This window comes from Bos indicus x Bos taurus, chromosome 14, assembly GCF_003369695.1.
Source record: "Bos indicus x Bos taurus breed Angus x Brahman F1 hybrid chromosome 14, Bos_hybrid_MaternalHap_v2.0, whole genome shotgun sequence".
NCBI classification, from domain to species: Eukaryota; Metazoa; Chordata; class Mammalia; order Artiodactyla; family Bovidae; genus Bos; species Bos indicus x Bos taurus.
In genome coordinates this window covers 30,484,997-30,510,333 of record NC_040089.1, presented here as the reverse complement: position 1 = coordinate 30,510,333, position 25,337 = coordinate 30,484,997, and the positions used below count along the sequence as shown (strand labels likewise).

At 42.4% G+C, this 25,337-nt stretch overlaps 1 protein-coding gene across 1 annotated transcript in view; it reads left to right on the top strand.

Moving 5' to 3' along the window:
* The first annotated feature begins 6,149 nt into the window (after positions 1–6,149).
* Positions 6,150–25,337, top strand: part of PDE7A (phosphodiesterase 7A) — a 106,013-nt gene continuing 86,825 nt past the window's right edge. The window contains exon 1 of the mRNA XM_027561080.1: positions 6,150–6,331. Within this exon, the coding sequence (XP_027416881.1) occupies positions 6,194–6,331 (138 nt within the window). The 5' untranslated portion in view covers positions 6,150–6,193. The remainder of the gene's footprint in view (positions 6,332–25,337) is intronic.

Here is a 25,337-nt window from a genome sequence, read left to right as displayed (position 1 = left end):
CATGCTCATAGAATTTACTGGTCTTAATATGTTACCCTGAAGTAGCTGACTTAATAGGATGATCAAATGGCCTTTCTCTTTATTGTGATAAAAATTTACAATTTTAGCCATTTTAAAATGTACAATGCAGTGGCATTAAGTACAGTTACAATGCTGTGCAACTGTCACCACTGTCTAGCTCCAGAACTTTTTCATTACCCGGAAAGGAAACCCTATACCCATTAGTCAGTCTCCCCGTTCCTCCCTCTCTCCAGCCCCTGGCAAGTACAAATTAGCTTTCTGTCTCCATGGTTTGCCTGTTCTGGATATCTCATATAAATGAAGTCGTACAGTATTTAGCATTTCGTACCTGGTTTCCTTCACTTAGCATGTTTTAAGGTTCGCTGGAATGGCCTTTTGAAGACTCAAAAATGGTTCCGACTGGGTGGCAGCACTTCCTGTGGCTAGGATAATATTCTCCAGGTCTTGGCATATGTTCTAAATCAAAATGTATATCCATGGTCCAGGAATCAAAGAGTGGGACTGGGAGTGGGAAGTTATTTTTAAGAAGTTACGTTTACCCCTAGTGCAAAATTTTGCTTTCCATTCCTGCAACTTTGGGGTCTCCTGGTCCAGAGGTCTTCATTCTCAAGGAAGAATGTTTGCATCAGGATACACCACAAGAGTTCAATTAAACTGGAAGTTGAGATTGCCTCTTGGCCATTTGAGGATCCTGGTGCTAGTTAACCAACAGGCGAAGAAACCTCATACTACTGCCTGGGGTGACTGACCCTGACTACTAAACAGATTTTGAGTTGTTGCTACACAATGGAAAACAGGAGGAATATGGCTGGAATGCAGGAGATTCTTTGGGGTGTCTCTTAGTATTTAGTACTCCAATGCTATGTGTTATGGCAAGGGAAAACTACAACCCAAGAATACTTTTAGATAGAATTAGAACCTCTGGTGGCCAGATCCTTTAGGAATGAAGGTCTGCTGCTACTGCTGCTAAGTCACTTCAGTCGTGTCCGACTCTGTGTGACCCCATAGACAGCAGCCCACCAGGCTCCCCCGTCCTTGGGATTCTCCAGGCAAGAACAATGGAGTGGGTTGCCATTTCCTTCTCCAATGCACGAAAGGGAAAAGTGAAAGTGAAGTCGCTCAGTCGTGTCGGACTCCTAGCGACCCCATGGACTGCAGCCTACCAGGCTCCTCCGCCCATGGGATTTTCCAGGCAAGAGTACTGGAGTGGGGTGCCATTGCCTTCTCCGAGGAATGAAGGCCAGGAATCATTTTCAGCTGAGATTCTTGCTGAAGGCAAAGGGGATATGAAACAAGTAATGGGAGAAAATAGTTATACATAGTAATTATGATCATGTTGTCAATTGCAGATACAAGGACTTTAAAAGTTCTGAGCTTTTTTCCTAATTTTGATATGAATTTGTGTATTTATTAACCAATTATTTTCTTTTACTCTTCTCTCATTCCCTTCAGTTCAGTTCAGTTGCTTAGTCATGTCCGACTCTTTGCAACCCCATGGACCACAGCATGCCAGGCCTCCCTGTCCATCACCAACTCCCGGAGTTTACCCAAACTAATATCCATTGAGTCCGTGATGCCATTCAACCATCTCATCCTCTGTCATCCCTTTCTCCTCCTGCCTTCAATCTTTCCCAGCATCAGGGTCTTTTCAAATGAGTCAGCTTTTTGCATCAGGTGGCTGAAATATTGGTTTCAGCTTCAACATCAGTCCTTCCAATGAACACTCAGGACTGATTTCCCTTAGGATGGACTGGTTGGATCTCCTTGCAGTCCAAGGGACTCTCAAGAGTCTTCTCCAACACCACAGTTTAAAAGCATCAATTCTGTGCTCAGCTTTCTTTATAGTCCAACTCTCACATCCATACATGACTACTGGAAAAACCATAGCCTTGACTAGACGGACCTTTGTTGGTAAAGTAATGTCTCTGCTTTTTAATATGCTGTCTAGGTTGGTCATAACTTTTCTTCCAAGGAGTAAGCGTCTTTATTTCATGGCTGCAGTCACCATCTGCAGTGATTTTGGAGCCCAAAAAAATAAAGTCTGACACTGTTTCCCCATTTATTTGCCATGAAGTGATGGACTGGATGCCATGATCTTAGTTTTCTGAATGTTGAGCTTTAAGCCAACTTTCTCACTCTCCTCTTTCACTTTCATCAAGAGGCTCTTTAGTTCTTCACTTTCTGTCATAAGGGTGGTGTCATCTGCATATCTGAGGTTATTGATATTTCTCCCGGCAGTCTTGGTTCCAGCTTGTGCTTCATCCAGCCCAGCGTTTCTCATAATGTACTCTGCATAAAAATAAGCAGGGTGACCATATACAGCCTTGACATACTCCTTTTCCTATTTGGAACCAGTCTGTTGTTCCATGTCCAGTTCTAACTGTTGCTTCCTGACCTGCATATAGATTTCCCAAGAGGCAAGACAGGTGGTCTGGTATTCCCATCTCTTTCAGAATTTTCCACAGTTTATTGTAATCCACAGTCAAAGGCTTTGGCATAGTCAACAAAGCAGAAATAGATGTTTTTCTGGAACTCTCTTGCTTTTTTGATGATCCAGTGGATGTTGGCAATTTGATATCTGGTTCCTCTGCCTTTTCTAAAACCAACTTGAACATCTGGAAGTTCATTGTTCATGTACTGCTGAAGCCTGGGTTGGAGAATTTTGAGCATTACTTTACTAGTGTGTGAGGTGAGTGCCTTACAGTGTGTTAACAGTAGGTAAACTTGTATCTTAGTATATAAGTTACAGAATAGCCAAGGTATACTGTAACTTGTCAAGAAGAGGAATTAAAATCACTCTAAGGTTCTGTCCTCTTTGAGGGAAGTAGGGAGTTGTTTTGGGTTATATGAAAGTTACATTATATGGACAGAGGCATGATTTTGCTATCATTTTTATTTGAAAATTAAATATGATTAAAAGAGTGTGTATGGATGTCAAGTTGGTGAGTATTTGGAGTGGAATGGTTTTGTACTCAGGAATTAGCTAAGCTGGAACTGGATTTCCCAGAATTCTCTTCCTTTTATAGTTTTGGTTATAGTTGGCCACAGTAGAAATTTGCGAGAGAATTACAAAGTGGAAGTGAAGCAGCAGCCATTACACTTGAAAGATCTGCACGGGGTCCCAGACCCCACTGTGATTTGGCACATGACCTGCTAACTCTTCTCCCTGGCAGCAGAGCCTGCAGCTCCTCTGGCTTCTCTGCCTCCTGGACCAGACACAGGTGTGGCCAATCACTCACTCTCTCTCTCCCTTCCCTATTGGTTCTGTTTTTCTGAAGAATACACTCTCCAATAGTCAAGAACACTGAAAACAGCTAAAGTTCTGGTCTCTAAAAAGCACATGGTGTGGTGGCAATGCATGGCTCTGAAACAGTACAGTACCGAGTTAAGTGGCACAAATTGTTTATGGTCTCAAACTTGATTCCCCATCTATAGAACTGGGATCAAGTTTTTACTTATGTGGCTGTTGCATAGGGTTAAGTTAAACATTGTATGTAGACTATCTATCATGGTTCGCAGTGGGTGAATAGGAAATGTCAGCTCCCCTCTCTGAATCATTTGAGTCTTCTCAAATGACTTAATCAAACTTGAGTCTCTTAGATGTTACTAAATATGACAGTTATTTTGGCATATACTGTCTGATATCACACCAATATTGCCTTCTGGGTGTTTAGATGAACACAGAATTAAGATGTTATTGGAGGTAAGTTCTGCCATTTATCTGTGGAAGATCTTAGGCAAGTTATGTTTCCCTCAGCCTCGTTTCAATTTAGAAACTATTGCCTCATGGGGTTTTCATCAGAAGTAAGCAAGAGAGTACTCAGCTTAATCACAAGCATACAGAGGGTGCTCAATACATGTGTGAGATGTTGTGGGAGTAATTAGGGTTTCAAAGACCTGGGACCCTTTGATGCAGTCCTTACACCTGAACAGAGGGCTCCTCCAGCAATAAATACAAAGAAACAATAAGGGGCTAAAAATAATACAGGTATGCATGCACAGCTGGGGCAAATTATGAACAATAAGCTACAAAAAGACCAAAAACCCAACTGCCACTTCTGAGATGTGGGGAGCAAAAGCAGGGTACTGTGTATTATTTCTGCACACAACATCATCAAAGGGCTGGGTAGACCACCTAGGCCACCTCTCCAGCATGACCTCAGGACCCCTACCCTCACTCCATTTAAGGGACAGGCTCATGCCCCTCCCCCCTCTCCCCCAGGGAGCTAGCAAGGGGATCTGTTGCTAGTTTTCACTCCCTCCTGCAGTAGCATGAGGCCCAATAAAGCCTTACTTGAACTTTCCATCTGGCTCCTATCCAAGAGTCCAAGGACATGGGTTGGTAAAAGTTGCGCTTAAGGGAAGCTTCCACTTAGTGAAGACAAAAAAAATCCATGAAACCACAGTGGAAGTGATGTCTTTTTGAATAGTAGAAAGCGGACAAATTGAAAAATACCCGCAAAGACGTAGAAAGTATTAAGTGATACACAAGAAACAGATGCCGTGGAAAGATAAAAGGTTTTGCAGACTTCTGTTGATTTATGGAATCACGAGCGTATGATATCTGATCTCATCCGAACGGGTTATGCAGTACATTCAAAGACCTGCCACCTTGCCAGTGGCTGGTCATAGCACGTAAGTGGAAGGGTGGGTCCCCTGAGAGCAGAGCCCAAGCAATTTTGCCAACCGGGGAGAGCTGGTTTAGGCTGATGTCCCAGAGGCTGGAATGCACTTGAAACAAAGAGTTGCAGCTGAAAAGCTTTCACGGTTTGAGGAAAAACGTGACAAAATAAACCTGCAGTCTACAACTCGGGTCAAGAGTCTTCCTCCTGCCTTCTAAAAATCGAAGCCAAGAAACAAAAACAAGTTTGGTAAAAGGGCGTGCAGTCTCTTTTCCCCCTTTGTCTTCTCATTTTCATTCTTCTCTTCTCATTTTTTCCAGTGCATACTCTCACTTCTTCTTTCTCAGTCTCGGGTGTTTTCCCTCCAACCCATCGCCCCCTCCTCATGCCCGCTTATCTGGGCTCTGCTCTCCGCCCCTCCACCCGGGACGGCCCCAGGGCCCGCACCTGCCAGGGGAGCGCTCGACCCCGACCCTCCCGGGGTGCTGGCAGTGACGTAGAGGGGAGTCCGGTGGCCGCGCGGCCCGCCGACGTCACTGCCGCAGCGGTCCCCAACGAGCCCCAAGAATGGGAATTCAAGGAGGGAAACACGGCGGTGACCCCGCAGTCAGGGCTGAGCGCTGCGACTGGGCCGCGTGCTTGGGGTTTCCGAAGCGAAAAGGCCGGAATCGCGCCTCTCGCGTAGGCGGAGCCCACCCCACACCCTCAGCGCGCGCCCCAACGCTAGAGTTTAGCGATAAGGGGGAATATCCCCATACGGTGGGGCCTCGTGCGCACGCGCCTTGGCCAGGGTGGTGGAGTGCTGCAGGACGAGGGTGGGTCGGGGAGGAGGGCAGCGGGAGGGGATGGTGAGTGAGCCCCGAGGTGCGGCCCCGGGGGAGGGCGGCTCAACCCCACCACCGCTAGCCCGGCTCCCTAGGCGCTGCGGCGGCGCGGGGCCTGCGGCGCGGCGTCGTGACGTCACGGTGGCGGCGGCCGTGGTTGGCGCAGGGTCCGCGGCTGCAAAGTGTGAATTACGCCGGGCTCGCGCCGGCGGCGGAGTGAAGTCAGGCTCCGGGGGAGGGGAGGGGAGGGGAGGGGGCAGGACCGCGGCCGGAGCTGGTGCCTGCATCCGAGCCCCGCGCGCGTAGGGTCTCGCTGCTGGCTCCAGCTGTGTGTTCTTGCACCGCTTTGCTCTGTTTTTGCTCCGTTCCTGCTCCGCTGCCCTCCCACCCCCCGCCCCGGACCCTCTCCTCTGGGCCGAACAGCCTGGGGACGCCGGGGTTCCCCCTCCGATTTGGCGGGTGCTGCCTTCGCTTGCACCCCGGGAGCCGGGCGCGAGCTGGTCTTCGTTAACTGTCGCCGCGGCCGCCGCAGCGCCTTCCCGCCGGTGTCCACGGCGGAGTGTTGGGGTGGGGGAGGCGTGAGCGCGGCTTCCCGGCCCGGGGTCGGCGCCCGCTCGCCCTGCCCCCGCCTCGGCCCGGCGCCCCCGAGCCGCGGCCCCTTCCCAGCGCAGGGGCCGGCGGCCGCGGCAGGGCGGGCGCCGCGCGGGGGCAGGGCGGGCGTATTCAATGGAAGTATGTTACCAGCTGCCGGTGCTGCCTCTGGACAGGCCGGTCCCCCAGCACGTCCTCAGCCGCCGAGGAGCCATCAGCTTCAGCTCCAGCTCCGCGCTCTTCGGCTGCCCCAATCCCCGGCAGCTCTCCCAGGTAAACGCCGCCGCCGGGGCCCCCACACTTGGGGGCTGCTCTTTTGTTTACCTCCTTCCACCTGGCTTCACCTCCGCGACCCCTACTCCCCAGTCCTCGCCGTTCACCCCCCCGACCAGCACTACCCGTTGTTTGGGGATGTCTAGGCTGACCCCCCTCGATTCGAGAGGCTTTTCTTTGATCCTCGGGACTCAAACCTCACCCCACCCCCCACCCCGGCCTGCTCGATGCTGGACCCGGGTGGGCTCTGGGAACCTCTTCGTACCCTCCCCAGGCGCGCCCCCCTCTGTGCCCAGCGGCTTAAGGGTCCGGAATGACTTAAGTCGTCTTCCTTTTCTTGACTTCTCAGTCTGGAAGTTGGGCCTCTTTCTTTCTTACTTGTGGTCCTGGGCACACCTGGCCACCCCGCACCCCTACACACCTGTGCTGGATTTGCGCCTCCCGCGCGCCCCGCGGTGCTGGGATAGTCCTGCAGTTCTCCGAACAATAGGCCGATTCTCGGTTGCTCGTCTCCCTACTTACTCGATTCTGTGGATGGACCCTAAGTGAGGTCGGAGAAACAAGTATTCACAGTGCCTCCTCAAAGCTTCGGTTTCCGGAAGGTTGATAGCCAGGAATCAGTTTTATTTTTAATTTGATAAGATTTTTAAGAGAAAAACTACTGATGGAGCACTCACAGGAAGACTTTGTTTTGAATGGTCCAGTACCAGTTGCTCCTGAGAATTTCGGTTTTTTGGTTTTTTCCCCCGTAGTGATGCTGTTGGCCCAGCCTCTTATTTCTGGCTGATTTTGATTGCCAGATTTAAAATAGGGAGGACAGAAGAATTTTGTTTACATTTGAACTGATTGCCCTCCATTTCTGCTGCCAGAACGTTACATGTTAATGATCACATTTTAAGTCACATATGTTTGTTTTTCCTGTTGATTAATATTAGCTTCTTTTATGGGAGCATATCTCCCCCCCCCACACACACAAGTATATTGTAAGTAACTTGAACCCGGTCTGTATTTCTTTTTTTTTACTGGCACCTGATAGAGATTTCTTAGAGTAGATGTGTCCAGTAAATATTTGTCATTTGCTTCTTTGCCTAAATAGTTTGGCGAGAGAGAGCAGAAGCCTATATTTGGGTTTCTCTGAATTGTTTTTATTTAAAATCAGACTTCTTTCACAGGACAAAGTGGTATGCTAATGAGGTCAGAGTCAACTTGTAAAGATTACTGTAAGTGACATTTAAAAATAATGTTATGTAGTTATTTTGAAAGTTAGGTCCATGATCTGCCCTTACAGTACTGCTTAAAGCATTTTCAGGTTCCAAATTTTAAAAAATTGATACTAATGGATTAAAAAGGTTTTTAATGGTAGTAACTCTTTTTCCTTTCTCATATCAGTAGCGCATGACTAATACTCATTTCCGGTTCAGTCTAAATGTTATAATGAAGGCAATCAGTTATCACTTGTAAAATTATAAAAGGTGAATAAGGTTAGTTGTGCTCCCCAAGGAGAAAATGAATGATATCGGAGATTCCAAGGGAATTAATACAAGTAAGGCTGATGCCAGGGGTTTTACCTGATGCCTTAATTAATCCTCAGAGACCAATTTTAAGCCCCATTCCTTCTTAATTCATTTCCTACCTTTAGATATAAATGGGTAATGGAATTTTAAAATTGATTGTGGCAGATAAAGCAAATATTGGATAGTCACACTGTAATGCCATGCCATACTTAGTCGCTTAGTCGTCTCTGACTCTTTGGCATCCTTTGGCCAGGCTCCTCTGTTCGTAGGATTCTCCAGGCAACAATACTGGAGTGGGTTGCCATTTTCCTTCTCCAGGGGATCTTCCCAACCCAGGATCCAACCTTCGTCTCTTGCATTGCATGCAGATTGTTTTACCTTCTGAATCATTTGGGAAGATGACTATACTTACTCTTAAAACTTAAAAAAAAAAAATTGTTTGTACCCCAAAGTGATGTGTACAGAAACTTCTGGTTCTCCTGAATTTTCAACTTAGTGATGGCCAACATTAAAATGACATTAAACTTACCATGGTGCTGAGTGGGTATGTTTATCATTTTCAAATTTTTTAATAATCATTTAATACTAAAACATACATCATAGTGATTTGTTTTAGGCCAATGGGAATTTGTAATAGACTGAAAAAGAGACAAATCTTGGAACCTTAATCAGAGCTTCTAAAGTAAATATTTGGTTAAATCAAAAGCTTCATTTACCCTTGAATCTTGAGTTTCTAAGTCTAGAGCTACAGGAATTATAAAAAGTTTAGGTGGTTTTGTAGTTTCATTGAAAAGACTTGAGGAAACCTGTTCTTGTTTTTTTCCTCCTTAGGTACTAAGTAGAAGTCATTTTAGAGTACTTCTATTTTTTTTTTTTTTTTAGAGTACTTCTATTTTAAAATATGTTCACAACTAGCAATCTTTTCATTTTTCAATTTTTACTTTCATATTGGAGCCCAGTTCATAGTAGGGACTTAGTAAATACTGGCTGAATGAGTGAATAGCTAATGCAGTTATCACTGACTGAGCCTCAGTTGAAAATAGGAAATCAACATAAAGACTTTCATCCAGGTCTAGCAGTAACTCATTTATCCAAAACTTGCTTTGGAGTTTGTAACTGTAGACTTTTTAACAGATTCAGGAAATCAGAAGACTCTGAGCAGCCAAAGGAGATTTGGAGATCCTCTGAGTTCTGACAAACTCCTTTTCCAAGTAACGGCACATTTGCAGGGGGCTTGGAGGCTTCTGGAGTCAGGTTTACACTGAGAGCGGCAAAGGTTGACAACTGATGCACCATAAGCTCAAGACTGCAAGAAACACTCTTCAAAACCAGCATCTTTTAAAAAGTTTGGCATCTTAAGTGTCTACAGCACAATCATGTTTTTGACATTAGTCAAAATAGTATTTAATAGAATCTGTTTTTAAAAGTTTAAAGATTGATACTGTTTAAAACAAACAAAACCTCCAGTTTGTGTTGGTGCTTAAATGGGAAAGCATGAGTTATCTGGAAAGTTCATTTATGTGGAGCACCAGTTCTCCCAAGGATGCCAAGTAAATGAGGCATTAACTTTTTGTTTTAAAACAGGTCATGTACTACTTTCTTGAATGGTTGATAATGAGGTTTTTGAATTATTTGAAAAATAAGGATAATAGATTTTTGTGTGTGTGTGTGGCCATTTTGGGGATTTTTGTTAGCTGAATTTAAACATTTCTCTCGCAGAATACCTTTGTTATTTGGAAAACAAAAATGTGAGACCAGAAATTATCTTGTTCACCACTGTGGCCACAGTGCTTTTCATAGGTAGGTGCTTATTAAGTGTGGAAGTTGAGTTAGTATATTGGTAGCATGCCAAAACAGCACTGCTGCTGCTGCTGCTGCTAAGTCGCTTCAGTCGTGTCCGACTCTGCGACCCCATGGACTGCAGCCTACCAGGCTCCTCTGTCCATGGGATTCTCCAGGCAAGAATACTGGAGTGGGGTGCCATTCACGTGGGATTATTTCAATCAGATTTTGTATGCACTGGAAACGAATCTAATTTGGGTGAGAAATCTGAGGTGTTCAGTTTTTTTAAAATGATCATAAGTCTATGGTATGTATTATTATTGAACAAAATTTGGGGATCTAATGTGCAAACATGTTTTTAGTACTGTAATAAGCTAAATTTGATTTCTGATTTAGCATCTATATCTTTTTTATAGACTTAATTTTTTTAGAGCAGTTCTATGTTCATGGCACAATTGAGTAGAACATGGAGAGATGCACCCCTCCCCTGTTATCAACATCTCCTACCTGTGAGATATTTTATCATTTGTTACAGTTGTAACATTTGTTACAACTGCTGAACCTACCTCTGCACATCATTATCACCCAGAGGTGCATCCTTTGCCATAGGGTTCATTATTGGTATCTTTTTTTTTTTAATACAGAAACTATTCCACAAATATTTACTGAACACCTTCTGTGAATGTGTTAGGTACTGAGAAAATGCAAAGAATTAGTTAAAAAAAAAAAAATCATTTGTGAGCCTGCCAGCCTAACCAGGTTTTTCTTTTTGAAGCCTTGCCGTCCTTATTCATAAACATTTTTAACTTGTAGTCATAGTGTACATCTGTCATCCTTAGCAGTGTTCTTAGTATAGGAAAGATTATCAGAGTCCTGTGTGTGCTGGAACAGTTCAGAGCCCCTTGGAAAACAGTTGATTCCTCCTTGAAGAAGCTTACAGAATTTTGGTGAGGAAAATGGTATGGTTATATGTGATATACTTGTCTAGTGGCATTATCAAGGTGTCATGAGACTACAAGAAGGTAAGCTTCACTTGGTAGTTCCTTAGGCTAAGGTTAAGAAGATATTTCTGGGTAAATGGGTGCATGTAAGGGAGAAGGAGAGACATGACACAGCTAAGTAGATGAATAGACTATCAGAAGAAGTTTTTCTGATGATGGCAATGTTTCCTGTATTATCTAATAGTCAACAGTCATGTATCAGGGCCTCCCAGCTGGTGTTAATGGTAAAGAATCCACCTGCCAATGCAGGAGTTGTGGGTTTGATCCCTATGTCAGGAATATCCCCTGGAGAAGGAAATGGCAACCCACTCCAGTATTCTTGCCTGGAAAATGCCATGGACAGAGGAGCCTGGTGGACTACAGTCCATGGGATCACAAAGAGTTGGACATGACTGAGCAGCTGAGCACACACACACAGCCATGTATATAGCTGGATGAGCACCTGAAGTGTGGCTAGTTTTGACTGTGGGTTTGAATTTTCAGTTGAGTTCTGTTTAAATAGCTGCATGTGGCTATTGGCTCAGGTATTGGCAGATGTGGTGCGTAGTTGTAGTTGATGGTGGTTAGTGGTGATGCGATGTTGATCTGTCAGTAGCTCATTCTTTGGATGCTAAATGTAAGAGTTCCTTTCGGGCTGTTGCTGTTATCTGCAAAACTTCATTTAATACCTTCATGCAAGTTTGATCAGGTCTTTAGAGTGAAATCACTTGATTGGGTCAGGAGGTAGGAAAGCTTTTTGACTTTCTCGAATCTTCACTTTTATGGTTCAAAGATGAATGAGCATATCTCTTTCCAATTGTATAGTATGCAGTCGTGATACTATATGTTAGATAAACATTTAAAATATTTTATAAACACTTAAGTAAATGCTTTATTGCTTCCGTAGATGTGCTGTGGTACACTGTTTTCACTTGCAGTAAACAAGAGTACACTTTCTGATATGTTTTTGTACATTTGCATTTCCTCTTTTGTGACATTTCCTCTGCTTCAGTTCAGTTCAGTCACTCAGTAGTGTCCAACTCTTTGTGACCCCGTAGACTGCAGCACACCAGGCTTCCCTGTCCATCACCAACTCCTGGAGCTTGCTCAAACTCATGTTCATCGAGTCAGTGATGCCATCCAACCATCTCATCCTCTGTTGTCCGCTTCTCCTCCCACCTTCAATCTTTCCCAGCATCAGGGTCTTTTCAAATAAGTCAGCTCTTCACATCAGGTGGCCAAAGTATAGGAGTTTCAGCTTCAGCATCAGTCCTTCCAATGAACACCCAGGATTGATCTCCTTTAGGATGGACTGGTTGGATCTTCTTGCAGTCCAAGGGACTCTCAAGAGTCTTCTCCAACACCACAGTTCAAAAGCATCAATTCTTCGGTGCTCAGCTTTCTTCACAGTCCAACTCTCACATTCATACATGACTACTGGGAAAACCATAGCTTTAATTAGATGGACCTTTGTTGGCAAAGTAATGTCTCTGCTTTTGAATATGCTGTCTATGTTGGTCATAGCTTTTCTTCCAAGGAGGAAGCATCTTTTAATTTCATGGCTGCAGTCACTGTCTGCAGTGATTTTGGAGCCCCCAAATATAAAGTCCCTCCTTTGCATATCCTGTGCTTATTTATGGCTGCTGTTATCTACCTAATAGATGGTAAAGGTGCACTGTTTCAAATGTTAGCATAGCTGCAAGGCTCTTCACTAGCCTGTGTTCAGAAGCCAGTGGGGAGGATGATGGAGGGGGCGGGGAGGGTCGTGTAGCCAGTGGTGAACCAGGGAGTGATTCTGTTTCTGAGACTTTCTTCCTGCCCACTAGGCACTCCTTTGGTAGGAACCTTGGTTTCATTGTTCTGTTTGCAGAAAGGGTTCATAATTTGATTTAAATTCAGTGCTCCCATGTTTGGGCTTTTACTTCAAAATAAACGTGTGTGTGTGTATTTATACTGCAAATACCTGCTCCCACATAATATTAATGTAAATTTATAGTGTATTTGGACTGTAGTTTTGACTGAAGATTAGGGTGTTGAAATTGTTGGTTTATACGTTGTCATCAGGAGCATGTGTTGTCTGTGGGATGTGAAAGGTTGAGAGGTTTTAGCCCTTTGTCCAGATTTTGTGGCTTTGTTGCATTGCCTAGAGTTCTGTCAGTTGTATATACTGGATACTCAAAAGTTCTTTTTTAAACATGGAAGCCCTGCTAGAGGTAAAATATTAAGCCCTTTACAGGAGTTAGGAAGATCAGGGGGCTCACTTTAGGGGAAAACAGGGAGGGATGTGTGCCATCCATTCTTTTTGAAGCAGTTTGATAAGACTTCTGCTAACTCTTCCTTCCCTCCTTCCCTTCATTCTTTTCAAAAAGGGTTAGAGCAGTTTTAGAGAATTGAATTCTTTTCTGAGGATGGATACAGAGACAAGCTCGGAAGAGGAGACCTAAAGAAAGGGAAATAGACAAAGTTTAGCTTGACTCAATTTTTGTCTAGAATCATTAATAGTTATAGAGACCTTAGGAAATTTTACATGATAAAGATCCCTCACTGCATGCAGATACTCTTAATGAATTTAATTTTTTTTTGTCTGTACTATAGACTGTGTATCACATTTGCTGTGTTTTTGTAAAATCTTTCTAATTTTTTTAGAAATCTCTTGACTCATTATCTTTTTTTCACTCAGATCTTTAGTCAAAGTTTTCTGGACCTTCTTACATTCCCTTTGACCACTCCAGAAAACTTCAACAATTGATTTTTATTCTTCTAATTAAAAAAAAAGTGTTTATTCTCTTCCACATTTAAATGGTCTGTTCTTGCCTGAAATTAAGGTAAATTTTTACGTTGTTGACAAATACACCTTTCAAAAGATTATTCATGAGTGAATGATACTTTGTATGGTTGCATTCGGGTATAAATGTTCATGTGATCAGGGTATGGGGAAAGGAATAAAAATTATATTTGTAGATGAGCCTTCTAAGCATGCAGGGCTTCATTTTGGCTGCTGGCAGAGAGCCTTCTTAAGGGACCAGTGCCACTGATCTTGTGATGGACACGAATCTCTCCTGCTTCTGATTTTGAATGGGAATTTAGGATTCTTGCTCCATGCCTCCACCTGCTGGTAGGGATTGGCGCTTCGTTTTCAGAAGATGGCTAGAGGGAGAAGGCAGGGACAAAGGCAGGGAGGGCATAGTTTGGGAAAGAAAAATTGTTAATTAGGTGACTAAATTTTGGCCAAACCTACTCTCTTTCTCAGAGTTTTGAGTAGACCAAACTTGGGCTCAAGACCATGTAAAGTACTCAGCAAACAGCACTTAATGAAGAGGCAGTAATCTCTCTTTAATATTAATTATAATTATTTGTTTTCACTTATTGAGTACCTCCTATGTGCCAGATACTATAATTGATGTTTTCAATCTTTATAAAAGATTACTTTATGAGGTAATAGGCAGTACTCCCATTTTTACTGAGTGAGTAAAAACTGAGCTTAGAGACGTTAGATCCCATTTTTACTAAGGAGTACATAAACTGAGTTTAGTACTTGCAGTTGCCTTGCCTGAAGCATCAGGCAAGATGTTGGAGAAGAGCCTTTGACGTTCCAGAGTCTTACTTTCAAACTGGTCTGCCTCATTGGTGAAGGCGAGTGAAATATAGTTAGACTTCTGGGTTTATGGGTTATAGATTTTGTTGACTCACAGATCTGGATAAAGAAAACATTTGATGATTTGGGACAATTGTTTGAAATGATAACCTTCACTATGGTCTTCTCATTTCATATCTGGAATATTTTGTCCTAGACGCCATGTTCTAGGGGGACAAGATTTAGCCAAGTCATACTGTGAAGACAGTGACTAGGGTGGTGAGGTGATTTGAAACTGTATTGTTTGATATGTGATGGAGGAAATGGAAGGCATTTAGTCTGGAGAAGAAAAGACTCAGGAAGGGGTGGTAATGGAGGTGGGTAGTGGCTGTTGAGAAGTGATGGAGCATTGCTGTCTCTTAGTATTTGAATGATTGCCATGTGAATGAGAAGAAAAGGATTAATTTAGATTTTGCTTTGATTGTATGTTCTCAATTGCAGTGCCTTTTTCTTTGTGAGGTCAGTTGCTAATATACGGGAGGAGACCCAAGCTTAAAGTTGTCTCTTGTCCAAGGCAACACAGCCAGGTATTGAAAATAAATTCACCTCTGGGTCATTCTGACCCTTAAAGCCCATGCATTCTCTTCTACTTCCTCTTACTATCTGGGGAAAAAAAGATGTTACCTGAGGGTAGATAAGGACCAATAGATAGAAACAATAGAAATAGAAAGGGAGTTCTTATATTTAACCATACTAGTAATAAAAGAGATGCTTGTTAAAAGAATGATACTGACTTTTGTTTTCACATTGACAACTTTTTAAAAAGTAAGTGTATAGCTTGAAGATTGTACTCATGCAAGCTGCTAGTAGGAGTCTAAGTCATTTTAAGTTTTCTGAAAATTAATTTGACAATTGAATAAAATTAATACTTTTGCCTGATAATTTCCTTTTGGGAATCTGTACTGAGCAAATAACTAGAAATTTAGATAAAGATTAATAATCTTCAGGGATATTCATCATGTATTTATCACTGAAAAATTAAAAACCTAATTTCAGATCAGATCAGATCAGTCGCTCAGTTGTGTCCGACTCTTTGCGACCCCATGAATCGCAGCACGCCAGGCCTCCCTGTCCATTACCAACTCCCGGAGTTCACTCAGACTCACATCCATCGAGTCAGTGATGCCATCCAGCCATCTCATCCTCTGTCGTCCCCTTCTCCTCCTGCCCCCAAATCCCTCCCAGCATCAGAGTCTTTTCCAAGAATTGGTTAAATTATAGTATTCTTCTGAGTATATGATATTCTTTACATTGTGTGACTACTAAAATGCATTGAATTTAAAGTATATATTGTATGGTTTACAAATGGCTACATAAGTTTTAGTATTTCCTGTTATTTCTGTATTACGTACCTACTTAAATAACTTGGAAGAATTTGAAGATTATTTAATTGCATGAAAAATTGTTTATAGCAACATTAAGCTAGCAAACAAAACCTTGGCGTTTTAAAAAAATTTTTTGTTTAAAAATAAATCACAAAGCATAAACATTCACACACATCGAATGCTTGCAAAAGAGGGCTGGGGGCGGGGGGTGTGGAGCCAGTATATATCCCAAAATGCTAATTGAGGCTATCTTTGGATGGTGAAATTATAAGTAACTTAACTTCTTGTTTAGAAGTTTATGTAATTTTACATGTTCTTTTAGCATGAATCTCCTTTTTAAAAATTTATTTTTAATTGAAGGATAGTTGCTTTACAATGTTGTGTTGGTTTCTGCCATACATCAACATGTATCAGCCATGGGTGTGTTTATGTTCCCTCCCTCTTGAACCTCCTTTCTACCTCCTACCCGGTCCCACCCCATCTAGGTCATCACAGAGCACAGGTTTGAAGTCCCTGCATCACAAAAATCTCTTTTTTAACTACAGTAATCCTAGAAAAAGTTAAATAAGTTGTATTTGGGCTGGATCTATGATCGAGATGTCCAGAGAAGAACACCTCATGAACACTGCCTCGTGAGATTATAAATTCCCAAAAGATACTTGGATGAAGTTCTTGTGTAGGGGTTTCACTCTTCTGATTCCCGCCGACTTCATGATTCTGTGATTCTTTGGTAACTCATTTGTGTGATTGGCAGGCATATAGCTCTCTGGTAATGATAAAGTGGTTTCACTCTCCATGGGAGGTGTTGGGAAGTACATTTAAGTATAGTTATTGTTTTAAAGAAGAGCTATTTGATGACAGCCTGTGAAGAGATTTTGAGCAGTGGTAGTGGTGGAAGGAATAGAAAGGAGGAGTTAGATCCTAGGAACTGATTTGATTTGAGAGGTTAAAAACAAACCAACAAAAATTTTGCACCTTTTAAATTTGGGAGACCAAGTAGTTAGATCATGAGGCTAGTTAACAAAAATACAAAAGAAGAGGCAGATTTTGTTTTTCTTCTTTTCCTCTTTTGTGTATGTGTGTGGAGGCCTGGGCAAGGGTGGTAGAGTGCATTTTATGTTCACATTAAATATGTCGAGTTCAAGTGTTTGGGGAGCCATCCAGGTGAGGATGTCCAATAGGCAGTATCTTAGGATAAAGGTTAAGACTAACAACATATTTTGACTTTTACCACAAGGGTTTTCAAACATTTTTTTGCTCACATCCCTTTGAAAAACTTGAAAAAAGACTGGCTCCCTTTTTACTCATCTAGAACTTTTCTTCCAATTGTCAGTATTTGTAAATGATGTAGATTTTGGTGTATTACTTAAACCGTGGTATGAGCAAGCTCTTAATTTCAAGTCAGAATTTGTATATTTCTTTTCTCTTTGACCTCATTTCTATTTGATTGTTTCTGCTTATCCTTAAAATGCTTTCAAGTATAAAAGAATAATTATCAGTCACAGTATACTTTTGTACAACAAAAGCAAATCCATTCATTAATTTAACAGATGGAAATAGAAAATATTTTAGCAGTGTCACCATTTCTTCTGAGTTCTATGCAAAAACAATTATAATTTAAAACATTTGAAATTTTCTGTGTCTGTAAGGCTATGTCAAATTTATTTTGGCTTGAGTTGTTGATATAGTGATAGCCAGTAGACATTCAAAATAACATGTGAGTTATAAAATTTATAAGTATTAAATAGTAAAAATTTAATGGGAAATGAATTTTATTTTAATCATTTTATTAATAGTTTTTATCTATTTATAAATATTATTAGAAAAGATGAAGTTCTCCATTGATTTTCTTCTTTCTTACTTTAATAGTGGAAGTATTGAGAAGTCTCATTTATAGATTTAGCAAATGGACTTGATCCTCTTTCCATTTTCATGATAGTAGGAGCTGGTGACTCCTTGACTTGAAAAAAAAAAAAAAAAAAAAAACGTTGATACACAGTCCGGAAAGCAATTAACTTTTTCAACATGAATGCTTTAAACTCTCCTTTGGGCTCCTCAGCTGTTGTCAGGCCCCAGCTACACAGGAAGTTTTAGGAAGTGTGAGTTACCCCTGGTAGAAGAGGAAAGATGAAAGGGCAGAGGAGGTAAATGGAAAGTGTCAGTAGAATGGTTCTAGAACATTGTACATTTGGAAGCTGAGAACCTAGAAATCGATGGCCTTGAAACTCTCCATGCCTAGGTGCTCCTCAGGATGTGTGTGCCTGACCCAGTGTGTTAGCCACTGTTTACTGTATTTCACGTTACCTTGTTGCTGTATTTTATTGTTCTCCATAGGGATGCACAAGCTAATAATTTACTATATCGATAAGTTAGTCAGAAACGAGTTACTGGCATATAGTAGGTATTCAAAATGGTTTATTAAAATGGAATTATAGTCCTGGTTTGATGTATGGAGGAATGCACTACATTGTTAATGGAAAAATGAACTGAGTTTGGAGGCAGATAGTCTACAAAAAACATTTTGCCCATTTCAGAGCTGAGAAGGTAAGCTTTCTGCTATAATATTTATGACCTGGAATCATAGAACATCAAAGTGAGAGGAGTCTGGGCGAGTCAGCCCCCCAGCATCTAGCTGAGTAACTGGAACCAAGGGGGTTAAGCACATGCTGGGCAATGTGAAGTCTCTTCAGCTGAACACCCTGATTTTGGCTGTTCCATTTTTGCTTGAACACATTTGGAATGAGAAGACTACTGCTTTTTAAGGCAGTCCATTGCAGTGTTGAAAGGTGTGATGGGTTGAATAGAGTCCACCAGAAATTCATGTCTATGTGGAAACTCAGAATGTGACCTTATTTGGAATGAAGATCTCTGTAAATGCAGTCAAGATGAGGTCATATGGGTTAGGGCAGACTGGAGGCTAAGAAGAGGCAGGGACCCAGAGAGCCTCTGACACACAAGAAAGCAAGCCATGAAGAGCGAGCAGAGACTGGACTCATGGCAGCTGCGGGCCAGGAGCTCCAGTGCTGGCCGAGCCACGTGGGAAACCACTACACTGCTGGGAGGACTCCTCCCTCAAGCCTTCGTTTATTCAGAGCAGCACAGCCCTGCCCACACCTTGATTTTGGACTGCTAGCCTGCAGACGGAGAGTAAATATCTGTTGTTGTAAGCCACCGTGTTGGTGGTCCTTTACTAATACACACAGCTTTGAACGTTTTAAAATGGGTTTGTTCCTTCTTGCAATAGTCAGGAGTTTATGGAGCACTTTTACTCTGCCAGGCATTTGGCTTGGTTTATCAAAAATAAATAAGACATGCTTCCTGCCTCCATTCTTAGAGTTCGTCCATCAGGAAAGACATCTGTGTAAGGACATGATTGCAGTACTTGATTAGGATTGTGTGTGAAGTTCAGTGGTGGCACAGTGAAGCTGGGAGAACCAAGGAAGGTTTGACAAGAGACCTTTATGCTTGCTTAGAAAGAAAGAGCTGAAATTCCACCTGTGTGGGAGTTCTGCTCGATTCTGCCTCTGAGAGTGCTGTCACTCCTACTAGTTCAAGGTATGTAGTATCCTATTGCTAGAATTCTCTCTGGCCAGATCTGTCAAAAAAAAAATTTTTATTTTTGGCTGCTCCATATGGCTTGCAGGATCTCCATTCCCTGACCAGGGATTAAACACAGGTCTCCACAGTGAAAGCGTCAAATCCTAACCACTAGACCACCAGGGGATGTCTCGAAGTAATTTTAAAAATGCAACCAGATCATGCTACTCTGCTGAAAAATCCCTGTTTCATGGTTCTTGTCATAATGAAAATAAAATCCAAACTCCTTTTCATCATACAGCCCCATGGGATCTAATCCCTCCTAAGCTCAGTCTTGTTTCCTTATGCAGTGGTCTTCTTGCTGTCTGTGAACATTGTCAGGTTTCTTCCCATCTTTGACCTTGCCCCTGCTTTGCCCCCAGACCCAAGGTCTTCTGTGCCTCTTCTTCCTTCAAGTCTCAGCTCACCCTTAGCAGAGGAGCCTTCCCTGACCACCCTATTTAAAAAGCACCCCTCCCTCATCTGTTTTATTACCTTGTTTTATTTATGGCACAGACCCACTAATTGGATTTGTCTATTTCTGTCTGACTTCTACCCGGACCTTATTCTCCATCCCTGCCACCACAGAAGGTGTGGTCAGGAAGCACAAACCTTGTTCACACTATTCCCTGCTGTGTCCTTCCTATACAACACATAGAAGTGTTCACTACAGAAGAAGGGAGACAAACTTCCTCTGTCAGAGTCATGCTCATCATGTCATGTCATACGTCACCACAACTCTCTTTGGGATGAATCCCAAACCATATTCTTATATTGACAATTTCATTTTATAGTCTGAGACTTTTCCCTCCCCCGCCCCCCAGAGTTCCAACTTCATTTTTATACCCTTTCTGAGCTGCCCTCTGTGGTGTTGGAGCTATCTTAATCTCTAAGATTACGTAATCTTTTTTAAGGATGCGTTGAGATTTAGAAAAATTACCCAGAGTAGCAAAGCTGTAAACAGTGTTTCTAGGATTTGGATTTAGATCTCCTTCTGAGAGTGCCTTTCTGATTGTGCTTCTCTGAGTTTTTTTCAGTGAGTGGGAAGGAAAAACCCAGAATTAAAACAGGAGCCCTGTCCATTTGGACTGGGAATAGCAAACACATTAAAAGAGAGAGTTGGGTGATATTTGTTAAGAGGAATTCTAAAAAGTCACTTGAATTTTTTTTTGGACCAAAGTTAATACACACTTGTTATAAAGAAAATAAGCATTGTCCATAGTCTCCCATCCAGAGATAACTGCTGTTAACATTTTAGACATTTTTATCTCATGTTTTTCTGTGCAGAAGTAAAAGAATGTGCTATACACAGCTTTCTCCACATTTGGGGTTTCCTTAGGTTGGTTTTTATAGAACTGGGATTACTGGTTCAAAGAGTGTGAACACTTGAATACAATTTTTACTTCTACATTGCTTTTCTAAAGCAACCATTTCAGTACTCTGGAGACTGACCAAAGGCCAATTGCATGAAACTTTGGAAAGTGTAATGCCGTTAAACTTGTTGGAGTGAGAAAAATGAAAATCTGTGGCATTCTTCATTGGAGCTCCTCCCATTTCACTCCACTGTGTCCTGGCTTGCTTGGCATGTGGTTCTGCCAGTAGGAAGCAGGGCATCCAGACTTCAGCTTGAAGAGGGTCAGCTCTTTGGAGTGATGGGTGATGTGCAGTGATGTCTTCTGTGGATGGGGATTTTCAGAAGCGTAGGGGAGGGCCGGTGGTGAGCTCAAAGAGCCTGGAACTGCAGTGCTGTTTGGGGTAAACATGTTGCTCGATAAGGTGGAGCATAAACCCGGGAAAGACCTGAGAAGATCCTGAAGTTACATGCATGCGCCTGGGAGATGTGAAAGGGCCCTGAGGAAAGGAAACCTGGGGCAAACTGGAACAGAGGCTGAACATCACAGAAGCCCCTACCCACGCACGTACCCGCCAGCAGGGAAGGGAACCTCACTGGCTTGAGGAGTTGAGCATAACCTCTGTCCTGTCACAGGCTGACCACGAAGTTATGCAAAGCTGCAGGCCCTGGGAAGTCAGGCTTGAAAATAAAAAGATCTATTTAAAACAAGACTGAGCAGAGACATGAGTGATGACATACCTCGGGGAGGCAGAGTTCACATATTTAGCCTAGGCATGATACCAGACAGAAAAGTCAAACACAGCAACAATACCTATAAGGTTGAAAGAATCAGAGTCCAGAGTTGCTACATTATATAAAATCCCAAGGCTTAGCAGTAGCAAAATTACAAGCCATGGAAGAAAACAGAAAGAAAGTGTAACTAGTGCATAGGGGGGAAAAAATAGCAGCCCCCAAAATTGTGTCTGAATGTTCCCAAATGCTAGATTTAGTAGACTTCAACTACTGTAACTATGTTAAAAGAACCAAAGGAAACTGTATTTAAATAATTAAAGGAAAATATGACAATAGTTAATCAACAAATGGAGATTCTCCAACAAATGGAGTGTAAAAATTATTTAAACAAACAAACAACCCAAAAAGAAGCCTCTCCTTGATAGAATGTCAAGACCTATAACCTGAGTCCAGTCATGAGAAAATAGAGTGAAACTTGGGATCATGCTACATGAGCACCCGACCGGTACTCTTGAAAGCTGTCAAGGTCATGAGAAACAAAGAAGTTATTACAGATTAGAGGAGACTAAGGAGATCCAACCAGTCCATTCTGAAATTTCTTTGGAAGGAATGATGCTAAAGCTGAAACTCCAGTACTCTGGCCACCTCATGTGAAGAGTTGATTCATTGGAAAAGACTCTGATGCTGGGAGGGATTGGGGGCAGGAGGAGAAGGGGACGACAGAGGTTGAGATGGCTGGATGGCATCACTGACTCGATGGACGTGAGTCTGGGTGAACTCCGGGAGTTGGTGATGGACAGGGAGGCCTGGCATGCTGCGATTCATGGGGTCACAAAGAGTCGGACACGACTGAGTGACTGAACTGAACTGAAGGAGACATAATGGCTAAATGCAATATGGTATTCAGCATTAGATCCTGTAACAGAAAAAAGACGTTTGAGGGAAAACTGGTGAAATCTGAGTAAAGTCTACAGTTTTGAATCCATGTTACTTTCTTTTGATAAGTGTATCATGATTATGTAAGGTATTAACTTGAGGAGAAGCAAGGTGAAGCATATACAGGAATTCTCTGTACTGTCTTTGCAGCTTCTTTGCGAATAAATCTAGATGTATTCCAAAGTGAAACGTTGAAATGGAAATTCTAGACTTGAAGACTACAATACCCAAAATGAAAAATTCACCAGAGGGGCTCAGCAGCAGTTTTGGGATGCTAGTAAAAACAGTCAATGTATCCGAAGACAGACCAACAGATAGGATTCAGTCTGAAAAAGAGAAAAATGTACAGAGCCTCAGACTCAAGCATAAAACATATGTGTAATGGGAATCTCAGAAAGAGAGAGAAAGATGCAGAAAACAGCATTTTGGGAAACTTCCCAAATTTGATGAAGAGCTTTACACATCCAGGACCTCAGTGAATCTTGGTAAGATAATACAAAGAGACCTGTGCCTAGATGCAGCATAGACAATCTGTTGAAAGACAAGGAAACTGTGAGAACAGCAAGACAAAGAATTCAGTTACCATCAGTGGCTGCCTTCTCCTCAGAAACTCTGGCAGTGGGGTGACATGCCTGAAGGGCTGGAAGAAGAAAAGCTGCCTGTGAACAATTCTACATTTGGCAAAGCTATCATTCAGAAATGAGGGTGAAATAAATATGTTCCTATGAAGAGACTTAGAGAAATTTGTAGCAAGCAGACTGGCCTTAAAAGAAATATGAGAAGCTCTTAAGGTTGTCAGGAAGTGACACCAGATGGTAAATCTGATCCACAGGATAAGATGAAGACACTGGAAATCTAAATATGAAGGTTAATATAAAAACTTTAAATACATTTTTCCCATTTCTTGACTTGTAAAGAAGGCATTAGATTAGATCTAAAAACAAGCTTAGTATCTGTAACATTTCACCCCCCAACCCTAGCTCCATCACGTTATAATTCATCTTCAGTTCAGTTCAGTCAGTCATGTCTGACTCTGTGACCGCATGGACTGCAGCACAGCAGGCCTCCCTGTCCATCACCAACTCCCGGAGTTTACTCAAACTCATGTCCATCGAGTCAGTGATGCCATCAAACCATCTCATCCCTCTGCTGTTCCCCTTCTCCTCCTGCCCCCAATCCCTCCCAGCATCAGGGTCTTTTCCAATGAGTCAACTCTTCACATGAGGTGGCCAAAGTATTGGAGTTTCAGCCTCAGCATCAGTCCTTCCAATGAATACCCAGGACTGGTCTCCTTTAGGATGGACTGGTTGGATCTCCTTGCAGTCCAAGGGACTTGCAAGAGTCTTCTCCAGCATCACAGTTCAAAAGCATCAATTCTTTGGCTCTCAGCTTTCTTCACAGTCCAACTCTCACATCCATACATGACCACTGGAAAAACCATAGCCTTGACTAGACAGACCTTTGTTGGCAAAGTAATGTCTCTGCTTTTGAATATGCTATCTAGGTTGGACATAACTTTCCTTCCAAGGAATAAGCATCTTTTAATTTCATGGCTGCAGTCACCATCTTCGGTGACTTTGGAGCCCCCCAAAATAAAGTCTGACACTGTTTCCCCATCTATTTCCCATGAGGTGATGGGACCTGCCATGATCTTAGTTTTCTGAATGTTGAGCTTTAAGCCAACTTTTTCACTCTCCTCTTTCACTTTCATCAAGACGCTTTTTAGTTCCTCTTCACTTTCTGCCGTAAGGGTGGTGTCATCTGCATATCTGAGGTTATTGATATTTTTACTGGCATTCTTGATTCCAGCTGTACACAGATTGTTCCAAGCTGTTTGCCTTTTGGTCCTTACCATCTCAACTTTGCTGACAAAGGTCCATCTGGTCAAAGCTATGGTTTTTCCAGTGGTCAGGTATGGGTGTAAGAGTTGGACTATAAAGAAAGCTGACCACCCAAGAATTGATGCTTTTGAACTGTGGTGTTGGAGAAGACTCTTGAGAGTCCCTTGGACTGCAAGGAGATCCAACCAGTCCATCCTAAAGGAAGTCAGTCCTGAATATGCATTGGAAGGACTGATGCTGAAGCTGAAACTCCATTTCTTTGGCCACCTGATGTGAAGAACTGACTCATTGGAAGAAGACCCTGATCCTGGGAAAGATTGAAGGCAGGAAGAGAAGGGGACAACAGAGGATAAGATGGTTTGATGGCATCACTGACTCGATGGATATGAGTTTGAGCAAGCTCTAGGAGTTGGTGATGGACAGGGAAGCCTGGCGTGCTGTAGTCCATGGGGTCACAAAGAGTCGGACAACGACTGAGCAACTGAACTGGACTGATCTCAAAATTTTTGGTTTCAGGACCACTTTCCTCTCTTAACAAAATTGGTAAAGAGGCTAAAGAGATTTTTTTAAACTATGGGTTTTATCTCTTGATTTTTTTTTTTTTTTTTGTATTACAAAGTAGAAAAATTCAAATACTATTCATTTAACAATAACAGTAATAACCAATTGTGTGTTAACATAATTTTTTTGGGGGGGGGGCTTCCCTCATAGCTCAGTTGGTAAAGAATCTGCCTGCAGTGCAGGAGATCCCAGTTCGATTCCTGGGTCAGGAAGATCCTTTGGGGAAGGGATAGGCTACCCACTCCAGTGTTCTTGGGCTTCCTGTGTGGCTCAGCTGGTAAAGAATAGGCCTGCAGTGTGGGAGACCTGTGTTCGATCCCTGGGTTGGGAAGATCCCCTGGAGGAGGTAAAGGCTACCCATTCCAGTATTCTGGCCTGGAGAATTCTATGGACTATAGTCCATAGAGTCACAAAGAGTCGGAGACGACTGAGTGACTGAAATGAACTGGTCTCAAAATTTTTGGCTTTAGGACCATGCTAACAAAATTGGTGAAGATGCTAAAGAGCTTTTTTTAAATATGGATTTTATCTATTGATATTTTTTGCATTACAAAGTAGAAAAATTCAACTACTATTCATTTAAAAAATAACTATACCAATTGTGTGTTAACAAAATGTTTTTTAATGAAAAAATTCTGTATCTTCCAAAGCACAAAAATTAATGAGTGTCATTGACTTACACTTTTCAGATCTCATTAGTTTTTGCTTAATGGAAGACAGTCTGCTTGGAACTTGTTTCAGTGTGTTGCTTTGGCTGAAGTATATGAAGAA